The sequence below is a fragment of the Macrobrachium rosenbergii genome, chromosome 3 (assembly GCF_040412425.1).
Source record: "Macrobrachium rosenbergii isolate ZJJX-2024 chromosome 3, ASM4041242v1, whole genome shotgun sequence".
Lineage (NCBI taxonomy): Eukaryota > Metazoa > Arthropoda > Malacostraca > Decapoda > Palaemonidae > Macrobrachium > Macrobrachium rosenbergii.
The window spans coordinates 30,391,515-30,407,013 of NC_089743.1; the positions used below are offsets into that span (position 1 = coordinate 30,391,515).

At 41.5% G+C, this 15,499-nt stretch overlaps 1 protein-coding gene across 4 annotated transcripts in view; it reads left to right on the forward strand.

Annotated features, from left to right (window-relative positions):
• The window catches only part of LOC136853958 (endonuclease/exonuclease/phosphatase family domain-containing protein 1-like), a 185,585-nt gene that overhangs the window by 91,534 nt on the left and 78,552 nt on the right, over window positions 1-15,499 (forward strand). For 2 of the 4 annotated variants that reach the window (XM_067129859.1, XM_067129866.1), the window contains exon 9: window positions 8,582-8,650. The exons of the other annotated variants lie outside the window; for them this stretch is intronic. In XM_067129859.1, the coding sequence (XP_066985960.1) occupies window positions 8,582-8,650 (69 nt within the window). The remainder of the gene's footprint in view (window positions 1-8,581; window positions 8,651-15,499) is intronic. 4 annotated transcript variants of the gene reach the window in all.

The following is a 15,499-nucleotide window of genomic DNA, read 5'->3' on the forward strand; positions in this document are numbered from 1 at the left end:
GATTCTAGCACCTGAAGCCAAACTAATTAAAAATAAGGTCTTCCTTAACAGATCCTGATAAGAGCAATGGGAGTTATCCAACTCTGATGCTAACTTGAGGACGTCATTGAGAAACCAAGTAACAGACTGTGGGCGTGATACTGGTCTCAGACGAGCGCATGCTCTGGGGATGGATGAAAAATAAGAATCTGTAAGGTCGATTTTAAAGCCATAAAGAAATACTTTCTTTAATGCTGATTTGATTGTGGTAATAGTGGCGGGAGCAAGGCCTTTCTCAAACAGTGATCTAAAGAAGGAAACTCCTAAATTAGCTGTCATGATTTTGGCTTCAGATGCTTTCAGGAAGGAGGCTAATTTTTTGACTGCTGAGTCATACTGTCTAATAGTAGAATCTCTTTTATCTGATTCTAAAAACAGAGTGTTGACAGGGTCAATGTTCGCTCCTTTTTGGGCTGTGAACTTTATAAAGTCCATAAAACTAGGGCATTTTGAATTCTTGAGGAAGCTGACACAGTCTTGGTTTGTACTGTCTGGGTCAGAATGGGCTTGGGAATCAAGACTCCGTAATCCCAGTTCCTGAAGGAGAGGGAACCAATTGCTCTTCGGCCAATAGGGGCTACTAGGGCTGGTTGACCTTTGAATGTCCTGAGTTTGTGTAATACTTTCAGCAGTAAATTTATTGGAGGGAACAGATAAATCTTCTCCCAATTGTTCCAATCTACTGTCATTAAGTCTGTGGCATACGCCTGAGGGTCCAGGTTGGGGCCACGTAACAGGGGAGCTTGAAGTTGCTCTCCGTTGCGAACAGATCCACTTGGAGGCCCGGAACCCGTGGCAAATCCATTTGAAAGATTCCATCCAGGGACCACTCCGTCTCCAACGGGTAGTCCTGGACAGGGAATCCGCCACCACGTTCCCGGACTCCTGCTAGGTGGGTGGCTGACAGGTGCCAACTGTGCTTGTTCGCCAGGGAGAAGATAGCAACCATTACTTGGTTTACTCGACCTGATTTGGAGCCGCCCCTGTTGATGCAATGAACTACCACTGCGCTGTCTAACACCAACCTGATATGAATCCGATTGGGAGGGCGGATTTTCTTCAAAGTTAGAAAGACCGCCATAGCTTCCAGGGTGTTTATATGGAACTGCTGAAACATTGTGGACCACGTTCCTTGTACTTTTGTTTTGGTGAATATCCCCCAGCCGCTTAGAGAAGCGTCTGTGTGAACAACTAGTGCCGGAGGGGGAAATTGAAGCGGAACTGTTTTGGACAGGCCCTGACTGTGGTCCAAGGCCGCAATCTTGTCTTTAAGATTTGAGGAATGGAGGAGACCTTGTCCCTGAGCTTGACATTTGCTCGACTCCGCCACACTCTGTTTATGTCTTTTAATTTGGCTTTTAATAGCAGGTCTGTCACTGAGGCAAACTTGAAGAGACCCAAGGACCCTTTCTTGGGACCGGCGGGATGCTGATGGATTTTTGAGAAACCTCTTGGTGAGAGATGCTATCTCTTTCCTCTTGGGAGGCGGAAGGGATAACGTGTGAGATGACAGATCCCACTGGAGACCCAGCCACTGAAACCGGGACTCGAGTCAGGCGGGACTTCTCTCTGTTCAGCTGAAAACCCAATGACTCTAGGAAATTGATGACTATGGACGTGGCTTTCTGACACTCCGGAACAGTTGGTGCCCAAATTATCCAATCGTCTAAATACGCTGCTAGGGAAATCCCTTGGGACCGGAGTTGTTGTACTACCGTGTCCGCCAGCTTTGTGAATATCCTGGGTGCAATGTTCAGACCGAAGGGCATGACCCTGAAGGAGTAGGCTTGATTCCCGAGTCTGAAACCGAGGAACTGAGAGAAGTTCCGCGCAACCGGGACGTGATAATAAGCGTCTGAAAGATCGATAGAGGTGGTGACGGCTCCACGCCGAAGTAGAGTCCGTGACTTGAGCTACCGTAAGCATGCGAAATTTGTCGCATTTTATGTAGAGATTTAGACGCGACAGATCCAGGATCACTCTTTGCTGATCGGAGTCTTTTTGGGAACAGTGAATAACCTGCCTTGAAACTTTAGGTGCCTTGCTTTCTTTATTGCTCGTTTGTTGAGCAATTCTGTTACATAATCCTTTAGGATTGATGTGGGTGGCTGGTAAAATCTGGTTAGAGGGGAGGGTTTTGATCCAGCTCCATCCTAGTCCCTTGGACACAATGCTGTGTGCCCAAGGGCTGAAGGTCCATTGGTCCCTGAACCAAAACAGGCGACCGCCTACCTGTGTTCTCTCAGTGGGAGGGAGCGGGTTTATTCCCCTACCACGTCCAGGTCTTCCTCTTGGGGTGGTGTTGGACCTTCCTCTGTGGGGGCTTTTGCCTCTTCCTCCCCTTGCAACCCTATTGAGGCCGTGAAAAAAACCACGGCCCTCATATGTGGGGTTGTATGCTGGTGAGGCCACATAGGAGGGCGCAGCTGGTTGGACCAACACATACTGTTGGGGGTGGGTCTTAGAGGTAGATGGCTGGGCCACTGCCGGGACCGGGACGGCTTGAACTACCGCCTGATGGGGCCTCTTGTGTCTCCTGAACCTTTTGCCTCCTCTCGTCTGGGGGCTGGCTGATTCTGGGGTCTTGCGCTTATAAGTGGGAATTCCCCACCGAGAGCGCAGACTCTGATTGGCCCGTGTAGCCTCAGACATGACGGATGTAACCTCTTCTTCAGGGAAGAGGTTAGGTCCCCAGATCGAGCTTTTAATGAGCTTGTTAGGCTCGTGGCAGATAGTAGCGTCAGCAAAATGAACTTTCTGCACTCCAGTCTGGCCATAATAAACTCATGTAAGTCCGACTGGAAGCTCGCCAGGAAAGACTTAGCTAATACCTGGAAAAAAAGGTTCGTCCGAGCAGGAGACGGCAGTAGCTTCAGTAAGACAGCCGGAGCTTCAAGGACCGGGCTAACTTAGTCCGGGCATCAAACTCCGCTTTCAACAAAGATTCCGGCAGCTTAGGGAGCTGTTCACTAAACTGCGTGGAAGCGCAAAGGGGTCCAGCTTGCCCGACCGTGAAAGTGGACGGGGCGCCCACCCAGAACTCATTACTTCCTGGGAATGCCAGGGAAGTAGGGTCCGTCTCCCTTAATTGAGGTAACGGATTACCATCAAAGCATGCTCGGGCCGTAGCCAGAGCAACTTTGTCCATGCAAGGGGTGGGAAGGTCTTCTCCCAGGGTGAACATCGTGAAAATTGCCCTTGAAAGGGGTCAATTTCGTGTTCACTGCCTGCCACTCCGTCAGAGTGCGCAGGAGAGCCGACTGAGCCTGGTCCCTAGGGATGATGACAGTCTCCTAGGTACCTTGTCTGACCGAATCCAGGCTTCTTCAGTGAGCCTCACGAAGCCTGGATAAGGGGGCAGGAGATCGGGGAAGAACTCCAATTCTTCCAACCGCCTCGTGCCAAGACCATCAAGGTAAGTTTGCCATCATGTTGGATGGCCCGGAGTGCAAAACGCCAAGGGTTACCGACATCAAACGGCGGGAGGTCCGCAGTGTCGGGGATAGAATACTGTGGTTCTGCTTAGGTTGGTGAGCCAAACCTGCCAGTATGTTGTCATGACTTGGCAAACTTATCGGAGATCTTTTCAAACCTAGAATCTAGGTCCTCTGTGAACTTTTGTAAAGTTCAGTGGCAAAGGCCTCATGCGCATCAAAAAGGTTGGCGAGGAGGGCTTGGTTTTGCAGCCCTCTTACTCGCGCCTTTGCTGGAGGAACTAGACTTGCTCCCGGAGGCTACAGGCCTGAAACCTTAGCCTTCGACGGGGAAAGGCGATGCCTTCTTGAAGTCGAGGACTTGTAGCCCTTCGCCTTCCATGAAGTCTTCAACTTCAACTTGGGGATAGCAGACGGAGCTCTATCACCCAAAGAGGAAGACTTCACAAAACCTGCGAATGAAGAAACTGATGAAGCAGGGGAGTCAAACAAAGGGGGCCCGCCCAACATCCTCACTTACCTCACCACTTACCACCTGGTCCTGCTCCGTTCATGGGTTCCAGGTTGAGATTTATGGCGGCAACATCCTCCAAGACCTCAGCGTAGATGATGTCCACTTGAGGGTGGCTGGGTCTCATCCCGGATCTGCTGGATGATAGGGGTGGCAAGTTCTTCAGGCACTGCAGCCGCCACCCGTGCGCGGGGTAAAGCAAGTCCCTCAACCTGGCGTCCGAGGACGTAGGGCTTCCCCGACGGAACATTCCTGCCAAACCCAGCCACCCAGGCCCGGAGGGATTCCAAGGCAGACTTCTTGGAAGCTTCATCCGCCTGTAAGAAATCTGCAATTAGCTAGGAACGAAAAAGTCAGACCGAGAATATAAACAATATACAGCATGAGGAGCATGGACCGGATAAGGAAAGAAAAGACTGTCACTTACCGACTCATCCTGGATGGTTGAGCAGAGAGCAAAGCAAACCTCACAACCATCAGGGTGCCAAACAACCAGGTCATCCAGCCGGACCGCACAACCAGCGTGGGTCCGGCAAACTACGTGTCCGTAGGGTTGTTGAAGGGAGGCGGTACACCCGGCTCCTCACAGCGGACAGTCTGTAAAAGTAGAACAGTACATGAACCTCCCACTCTAAGCAAGCTAAAGCTGGCAAGGCCGGAAACTCAACTGCAACCGAATACTCCGCGGAGAAGAACTCCCTAATATAAACTGGGCCAATAAGCTTTAAATGCACAGAGTGGAAGGTAAGGTTTTCAGACCCGGAGGACTCCGGGAATGAAGGAAAGAGAAACCAGGAACCAACCATAAGGGCTGCCAGAAAATAACGGCGGAGCCCCCGGGTGTAGGACCGGACTCACTTATATAACATATATAATAAACAGATTTATCTAAGATTAAAACAAAATAATAAAACAAAATAAAAATAATAAAAACAGTAACAAGTGATGGTAAGAACTCAAGAGACCGGAGGAGTCCGCTCCTCTCAAAATGAAAAACCTTCCCACCATCACCTCCCGCCGGAGAAACAAGACAGGTAAAATGTTCTATGTTCATAACATAGGCTGAAGCAATATTTACCCTAACAGCGTAGCCCGATGGGGAGATGAGAGGTAATGATAAGGATTCGAACACGCTCGAGTAAACAAACCACCCACCCCACCACAGCGATGCTGGGGACGAGTATGGGAGGGAGCGAATCCTCTACCAATAGGAGAAGTCCCTGAACTGGAGAAAACGCCATCTAGCGTCACCCGCACGAGTAGAGCAAGGCTGGGGAGGGAGGAGGGGGAAGGAGGAGGAGGCTAGGCTACCAGGAAGGGGACAGGAGACAAGGAGAACTGACACCCGCTCAACTGCATCCTTCCCTCCCAAATGAACTTGGAAGGGTGGCCTGCTGGAAGCAACACAACCCAAGCCCAACTCTACCTAGGCGAAGCCTAATATGGACCTAACCTAACATAGGCTAGGAAAAAAGGAGGGCAGAAGGGAGGAGGAACCAACAGGGAGAGAAATTTTGTGCCGAGAACCAACCAGGATCGAGAATGGGGGGGGGAAGGGGGCGACTAGCCTAGAGGAAACACATCCAAAGAACTCGATTCCCAAAATGGAGGAAGAGAACTAAGGGGCTCACTCTGCCCACCGAAAAACGATCCCGGAGGAAACAGCAACAAAACTCCTCAACCTGAACTCCCACCCAGGGCAAGGGGATGGAGCTCAAACAGCCTACAAAAAAAACCATCACAATAAAAATAAAATGTGCTCAACAGAGAGCGTAGCCTACCTACCTCGGGGAAGCCCACTAGATCTAAACCACACAACCAAAAAAACAAACAAACAAAATAATAATTAAAAATAAAAAAAATAAAAGAAGAGCACCATCTTCAAGTAAAAATAATTAGCCTAGTGAGACTAAAATGAAAAGGAACCCAACCTGGTGGGGGGAACCTAGACGGGCATCACTCTAAGAAAGGCTGATAGGCCAAATGAAAAACAAAAACTAAAAGGGGGAGCCACCGCAAGGAACCACCAGGAAGGGGACCAAAGGGGTTAAAACCTTCTATAACGACGAGGAGACAACCCCAACTGAAAAGAACAGAAGGAGTCGCCTCGCGGTCGACATGGCTGGCAGGGGACGCCGTGGCGTCATAAGAAGATCTCAATATTTATGAAAATACGAGACCAAAACAGCCAAAAATCAGATCAAAACCCCACAAGAAGATGGTACTTAACTTGAGATGGTAAAGGTGCTCGATGCCATCTCAGATGATGAAAAAAAATCCAAAATAATGGAGACGAGCACACAAAAGAAACAGAGATTTCACGTGCTAGAAAATGGAATGAGGTAGGTGGCGCTGGTGTCGCCGTCCCTGGCAGGTGTTGAGTGTGGGAGCTGTAACGGCTCACCGCTCTGTTCGGGGTTTTGATAGGGAGAGATCTTTCGAGTATATTTCCGTGGTAGTGGTATTTCACTCACCCCTTCATTATACCGACGCTTCCTAAAAGACGATCGACTGGGGGTAGTAACCCCAGCTTTCCTGAAAGCTCTTTTTCTCTGGTATATCTAGCATTGTTATACCTAGAAATTCGTGCTGTAATGGAATTTCACCGGCTGACACGGGACTGGACTCAGAAAACCAGTTTTTACCAGCCAAAGCTAAAAACCTCTATCTTTCCAAACTCTCTCTCTCTCTCTCTCTCTCTCTCTCTCTCTTCTCTCTCTCTCTCTCTCTGAGTTATTAATGTGTTTAATCTTATTATTATTTAATCTTAATACTGTTATTATAGGTACAGTATTATTATTTTTTTTAATCTAAGTAATCTTATTAATATTTGAAAATTAGTACTTATTATTACCTGTATTATTACAAGTACAGTATTATTATTATTATTATTATTATTATTATTATTATTATTATTATTATTATTATTATTATTATTATTATTATTATTATTATTATTAATTATTATTATTTAATCTTATTAATCTTATTATTAATATTTAAAAATTAGTATATAATTTTTTCTCATAAAAAATTTATCTAGTCATGAAAATAACATCAAAGTACCCTAATTAGTGAATATTTCTCGACGAAAAAGTCCACAAGTTGCCGAATTTTTCGCAAATATGAGGATAAGTTCCACAGAAAAATCTGCGAATCAGTGAGTATGCGTATTGCAAGACTGCGAGTAGCGGGTGTTGACTGTACGTATATATATATAATATATATATATACATATATACATATATATATATATATACAAGTAAACCCCCTGTATTTGCGTTCTCACGATTCGCGGACTCGCACATTTGCAGGTTTCTCTTTGGAACATATCTAGCCATTATTCACGGAAAATTCGCCCATTCGTGGTATTTTTCACTGAGAAATATTCACTAATTACTGTATTTTCATATAATTTTGTTTTTTGTGATAAAACTATTAAAATACTCGGGTATAAGCGTTTTTACAGGGTTTTTCATGTGTTTAAACTATCAAAATGGGTAGTTCTGAGTGTTTTTGGAGGTGTTTTAAGTATTCACGGATTTTAGCTATTGGCAGGGGTGTGTGGTACGCATCCCCCGTGAATACGGGGGTTCACTGTACTGTATGTATATGTGTGTGCATGTTTTCCATAGATAAGGCATGTACAGTAACCTAGCCCTAGGATGTATCTCAAATTGAAAACTGTCTTGTTCCCTTCAAGTCATTTAAAGGAAGTTGATCTATTTGCATATTTTATGTAATTCTGTGTTATATGTAGCCTAATCCTAATCTTATTTTCAAAATTAATTTGTATGTTTGCAAAGGGCCTGCAGCATAGAGCTACATTTTAGACATTTGCGCTTTACCTACATATTCCATCTTGGTATTAAATATCAAAAAGAATTTTATGAATATGAATATTTAGTTATTGCACCTGAGAAAAGAGTCATAGAACTGTTAAATTGTGGATATAACCTTAAAAAGGTACCCAAAGAAATATAACACTGCTTCATGTGCTTACTGCATTTTGAAAGACCTAGCCAAACCCAGGAAACTACTGTTCTCCGGGAATAAGATATTGTTTAGCTGTTGACCTTACCTCGCCATAAACATTTTGTGTAAAGCAATTTTTATCAATTCCATGTCTTAATTAGAAATCAGTCTTTAGAAATGTTGATTATAATTTTCTTTTAATATTTGATGTGTTTTGGTCAATTCTGCATCAGAATGTATGAAAAACATAAAAAGTTCAGTATGGCAAACTGTGCATCTGAAACACATTTCAAGAGATTGACTTTGGCAACCATGCTGTTTAATTGTCTACTTAATGTATATTTTAATAGTCTCTTAACTCACTAGTATGATTAACAAACAACATATGTTTGCAAGAGAAGTGTGGGTGTTTCAGTAAGCTTTCATCCGGATTATCAATAACTTATATGGAATATGATGATGCTATTCAGACATGTTACATTCAGCCAATCATCGTCAAAGTACCGCCCACTTTTAAGTGCATTTTCACCAGAATAAAGAGAATAGAGTATAGTTAAGAATTTTGTTGATTGCCCTACATGAATAATATATTACATTGAAACTGAAATTCACCCACTTACAGCCAGCTACTCGCCATTCCGTATTGTGATTAGTCAGGGGCCTTATCTTCTTGATCTTAATGACCTGAAAAGTAAGTTTTTGGATATAGTATGATCAGAAAAGTAAGCTTTTTACTGTATTGCAACAAGTTCATCTTTGCAGCTTTATGTGTCTTGCATTTTGTACATTTTTAAAGAAAGACTAGAATTTTTGTCACTAGACTTCACCTTGGCAGTTTTATTTTTGCCCGAGATAATTTTGCCATATTTCTGTAAGATTACATTTACCTTAAAATGAAAGCATATGTTGGCCAAATTATTTGCTATATATAGTATGTTTTGTAAAATATTGACACTTCACCCTAGCATTTTTTTTTCTTGTAATTTGCTGTATGATTACAGTTGGGCTGAAGATAGTAACATTTGTTGGTAGAATTCTTAGCTATTGTATGTAGTGTAAAATTTTAATTTTATTAGTGGATGGATATAGCTTGTGTGATGTGATGTGATGCATTGTAAACCCTTACTACATTATACATTTATGCATTGTACAAGTTGGATGTTTGTAAAAACGATGCATTTAGGATTATATGTGCTTTCAATTTGAACTGAGAAATAACTCTTAAACGCCGAGCCTCTATTTATGAAAGTGTCTGCCGTATGCAGGCGGCGTTCGGGAGTTAGCGCCGAAGTGGAAAAAAGTTTTTTCAAAAAATCACAGCACGCTTAGTTTTTAAGATTAAGAGTTCATTTTTGGCTCCTTTTTATGACATTGCCTAAAGTTTAGTATGCAATCATCAGAAATGAAAAAATATAATTATATATAAATATTGAAATATATAACAGCGCAAAAAAAAAATTTCATATATAATTGTATACAAATCGCGCTGTGAGCAAAACGGTTAAAGCTAATGAGTTATTTTTTTTCTTTGTATTCTACACTAAATTGCAATGATTTTGGTATATAACAAATTGTAAAACAATCAAAGCAACACAGAGAAAATAATATCACAAAATGATGCATGAATTCTTAACGCGCGGACGTAAAAAATTTTTTTTTTTTAAATTCACCATAAATCGAAATATTGTGCTAGAGACTTCCTGTTTGTTGCAAAATGAAGGTAAGTGATTGAATATTACTAGACTGTAAGTGTTTTAGCTTACAATTGCAGTTTTTTACCATTTTGGTAGAGTTAAAGTTGACCAAAGGTCGAATTTTTTCTATTTATCGTGATTTATATGAAAATATTTCAAAACTGGTAGAAGCTATAACCATGAGTTATTTTTTGTTGCATTCTACATGAAATTGCACACATTTTCATATATAAAACTTTATGTAATGACTAATATAAAATGGGGCAAACATGACAAAGTGGCGAAAGAATTTCTGAGATGTTCGGCTGAGGTACCGCGCGGACGTGAGGAAAAAGTTTTTTTCAAAAATTCACCATAAATCGAAATATTGTGCTAGAGACTTCCAATTTGTTGCAAAATGAAGGTAAATGATTGAATATTACTAGAATGTAAGAGATTTAGCTCACAATTGCGTTTTTCGACCATTTTGGTCGAGTCAAAGTTGACCGAAGGTTGAAATTTTGGCACATCGGGATTTATATGAATATATTTCGAAACTGATAGAAGCTACAAACATGAGTTATTTTTTGTTGTATTCTACATGAAATTGCGCACATTTTCATATATAAAACTTTATGTAATGACTAATATAAAACGGTGCAAACATTACGACAAAGTGACGAAAGAATTTCTGAGATGTTCAGCCGAGTTACTGCGCGCGGACGTAAGGAAAAAGTTTTTTCAAAACTTCACCATAAATCGAAATATTGTGCTAGAGACTTCCAAATTGTTGCAAAATGAAGGTAAATGATTGAATATTATTAGAATGTAAGAGTTTTAGCTTACAATTGTGTTTTTCGACCATTTCGGTCGAGTCAAAGTTGACCGAAGGTTGAAATTTTTTGTAGTCGACGTACGGTACGTCTGCTCGTCACCCGACAGACAATTTTAGTCGACTTACGATACGTCTAGTCGGCGTTTAAGGGTTAATACTAATAAAAAATACATATAATTTAGAGATTGAAAGTGTATCTTTCATTTATTAAAATACTGCATATTGAAACATTGTTTTTACTGTTGAACAAGTTTTTTTACAAACCATCCTAGCAGACCAATTTGAATTAGCAGACAAATTTGAAACATAGCAAGGAAAGACCCAACTGCGCATGCGTATTCCACAAGGTCTATGATGCCTCACAATTCATCCTATGCTATATTTCATCTGAAGGAGAGGGCTAGGGAGGATGGCTCTAAAAAATTATGGTTAATCAGTGTGTATAAAACAACATTGCTTTATTGTAAAAACATTACTTGATGTTATAACCTCATTGATTATGAATAGCCTGAATATCAATCTGGATAAGCTGAAGGAAAGAAAGCTCTTCGTTTGGAAAGTCGGTAGAGCTGTGGACTGGCACTTGCCAGGCCCGAGTTTGAGTCTCTGGCCGGCTGATGAAGAGTTAGAGGAATTTATTTCTGGTGATAGAAATTCATTTCTCGCTGTAATGTGGTTCGGATTCCACAATAAGCTGTAGGTCCGGTTGCTAGGTAACCATTTGGTTCTTAGCCACGTAAAATAAGTCTAATCCTTCGGGCCAGCCCTGGGAGAGCTGATAATCAGCTCAGTGGTCTGGTAAAACTAAGGTACACTTTTAACTTTGAAGGAAAGAAAGTTGTAGATGCAAGAAGTCCAGTTGCAGTAGATGGTGGTGGAATCAGGCTTATCTCCTGCATAGTGGTTGCTTCCACAGATAACTGATTTGTGATGGAAGATGAACTCGATAATATTCTCATCAAACATAAAAAATGAGACAGCTGTTGTTCCAAGGTGGGATGCACACAAGCTTTAAGTATGTCCAAACAAAATGAAGGTAAATCATGAAGAGGATGGGGACGAATTAATTCAAATCCTTCCCTGCATAGCCCCTTAAAAAAAGTTGGTCCCAACAACTACACAAAAAGATTTTCTGAGTGACATCATCAAGGTAAAACTTGGCAAAGGTGTTTTGACAATGCCAGGTAACCTCCCTTTAAGAATTGATAGAATGCTCCAAATTAAAGGCCTAGGGGGATGAAGGGGCCCAACCTGTTGATCCCTGATCATAAGCATACCCGGTTCCTCTCTAGATACAGTAGCAGAAGATGAGGAAATAATCTGTCATAATCAATAGTTGATGCAGTTCTTAGACACTGGCTAATTCTGATGACTCTTGTGGAGGAACAGATGAGGAGGAGGTGGACAAAATGAATGGCTTTATTGGAGATAAGGTTTAAGGGGCCTTATGGACACAGAAGACTGTCTTTTTTAAGGGAAGGCAGTGAAGGGATGATGGAAGTTTTGCTAAAACTCAGGAGTGGATCGGCCAGATTGACATAAAATGTCAGAATGTTCTTGTCCTTCCCTAAGTCCAAGTTGTGTTTTAGGAAGATCAAAGACAGGGCAGAGCAATAGCCCTTAACAATCAAAAGAAAGATCCTGACACTCAAGTAAATGAAGAAGTCTCCAAGGACTGGAATAGAGGCCTCAAGAACCATATTCATTTCATTAAGCTGAAAATCGAGTCTACTTTGCCTAGTGAAGGGATGCTAATCATAAAACATATTATTGTATAAATTTCTTGTTTTATTGCTTTTTTTTATATGGTTGCTAGATATGTCAACCACCTATAGCCAGGTGAAGCTTTTAGATGCTCTGCACTATGCTGGTATTAGACTAGCTCCAGGGGGCCTTAAAATCTTTGTTGAGTCTCTTAGAAGGATTTTTCCCTCAATTAAAAAATTTATTTTTGAAGTATCAGGAAAGAACATTAGGGCTTGGTTAATCTAGACAAAATGAAAGAAATTCTGATTATTATATTTCCTCGGAAGTTTGGAAATATGCCCAGGAGATAAGAGACATCATAATGTTGATAACTCATAATGCATGGTGCTTGATGGCTGCTGATTATTAACCATTCTGTGATGATTGTTTGGTCCTTTGCATTTGCATAATTAAATACCCAAGTCTTGGAGATCTTAGAAATCAGTACCATTCCAAAGTCTGTGGTGCAGATGGCAGGTACAACCTTGCCAAAATTCTAGGAGATGATGTGGTAAGTGATGCCAGTGGATTTTTGGGTTTATTTAAGAACTTGATTTCTACTAAAGCTCTAGTTTTTTATGGTATAAATTACTTTAAAGAATATAGTGCATTAAATAATGTAGCTTTTAAATTGATATTGGTGACGACCGTTGCTGCCATGATTTCAGATAACAAAAAATCAGTCAGTCAGCAATTGACAGCAATTAAAAACCATGTACCCTCTTGATTCCTCTTGTAAGTAGTGTTGTCAGCCATGACTACAATATAGCAACTCAAGAAGTCAGTATTAAATGCTTGGAGGCCAAGAAGACTGCTTGAAATTCTTGAAAGTTGATGGGTATCCAGCTTTCCTCCTTGGACCGGACTGCCAGTACTCTAAACATTGACAGGTAAGTTCCCCACCTTGAGGTCAAAACATCTGAAAACATTAGAAGATTAGTGTTCAGAGTTAAAAAGAGGAACTACCTAAAGCAGATTCTGATGGTCCCTCCGCCAATCAAGATTGCAAAGGATAGGCTCTGTGGTATGGATCCTGGTTATTGGAGACATCAAGGTTATCTTTCAACAGGAAGTCAACTGATGTTACAGGGAGGGAATGCAGAAATGCTTGTAATGCAGAAATGCATGTAACTAGCTTCTCTACACACTAATTTGCGGTCAACACCTACCAAGACTAGGCTGCTGGACAAGGATGGTGAAGGAACTCATTGGTTTCTGAAAGGTATTGTTCCCTGTACTTTGATGGAAAAATAAACTTCAAAAGTGTCTGAATACATTCCCAGGTAACTCCTTGTGTGGATTGACCTACCAACCTTTAGACCAACACAAGTCCAGAAGTGGCTGCAGATGTTTCTTCAATTCCTTTGAATAAGTCAGAATGAACCAATCTTCCCAATTGCAACTAGATGCATCTAGGTAGCCACTGATGCAAGGCTCCTGGTGAAGAAGTGAGGGGTCCGTGTAGATGACTACCATTCTACAGTCACCATGTGGAGGGGAGTCAGCAAAGAAACTTTTGGAGCTGGATGAGGTTGGTAGTTGGTCTTCAAATTCCTGATGGCTTCAGAATGAGGAAGAGGAGTATCTCCTCAGTGATACCCTTTTGCAGTTAAGTATACCTTAGTTTTACCAGACCACTGAGCTGATTAACAGCTCTCCTAGGGCTGGGCCGAAGGATTAGACTTATTTTATGTGGCTAAGAACCAATTGGTTACTTAGCAACGGGACCTACAGCTTATTGTGGAATCCGAACCACATTATAGCAAGAAATGAATTTCTATCACCAGAAATAAATTCCTCTAACTCATCAGCCGGCCGGGGGAATTGAACTCCGGCCCATCGAGTGACAGTCCAAAGCTCTACCGACTCACCCAATGAAGGGCTTGCCCTTTTGCAGTATAGAGGCCACTTTGTTATAGAGGACATACCTCTTCATAGTATTGGAGAGATTATAGTCGAAGGTAAACCGGCTAGATAGCAGTGGAGGACCAGTGTTGAAGAATAGCAATTGGAGAAATAAAGTGGAAAACCTCCAACACCCAGAGATCCATTGGAGACTTGGGTTGAGATGCAGAATGGGCAGTAGACAACAAGGAAGTTTTAGCATCCAAGTCAATAAAAGCTACCTTATTGTTTATGGAAGTCAACTTATTCACAAAGGTGGACCCTGGTGTCCAAGAAAGTTCCCCCAAAGGAGATCAAGACTCTCTTTGCAGGGAATTTCTGCAAAGAATGTCATTTAGGACGGCACACAAGTCTTTGACAGAATTTTCAACCAATAACAGTGAGTCCTGAGTAGAATAAAATTTAGTGTTATTTGGGGTTTGATGAGAACAGGTATGAAAAATCATATGCCAAGTTCAGTGGGGCCAGGGGTGGGAGAGTAGGAAGATGTAGTCACAGGAAGTGGAGCAGTAGACTTGGGAATAAGAAATGAAATATACGAAACTATGAGATGAAAGCAGCTTTCTATAAATAAGACTTCATTGGAATTCACTCGACTTTGTGAAAATTACATAGCAGGTAAAACTGCAAAAGCACAGGAAACAGAAGTGTCCGAATGCCACTCATGGTAATGCTACAGCACCATGTCAGCTGGCCATAAGGTAATGAAATTTAATAAAACCCGATATACCAGGCATCACATTACGAAAATAAGGTGGTGACTTAAAGATGTGCCAATAATGGTAATCTATGAAAGCACAACACAAAAAATAGCATAAAACATTTGTTGGTTCTGGGACAAACAGCATCAAATCATGACAACAGTAAGGCTCACAAAAGATTGAATGGCATGACATCTTGGACCCAGTGGAATTGGCTAGGCATGTGCAGTTGGATTGTTCTTTGCAGCAGACAGATTGGGGTGCTTGAATGCATTTTGCATAGTTAAGCTATTTATGATAAATAGATATGAAATAACAAACATATTTGTCATTTGCTCTTAGCAATCTGTATGATTTTCATGACAACCATGTTTATTTTTCATAGTAGGAATTATTTACAGTATAGCAAAAATCCTTTTGAAAGGAAAAGGCCATGGTCATGTGAATCTTAAGGGGTTGATACAAGGGGTGACATAAGTAGATTGTCATCTTATACAAACTTGGACTATGCTAGCATAGTCTTTTAAAGATGTTTAGTTAGCATTGTTAACAGAAGATTTTGTTAATATGCATTTTATATTGAGTGTACAGCACAGTACAGGTATTGTAATTTATTTACATTATTTTAGAATTACTGCTTTTGACTCATTTGCAGTATAGTATAGATTTATGAAAAGGCA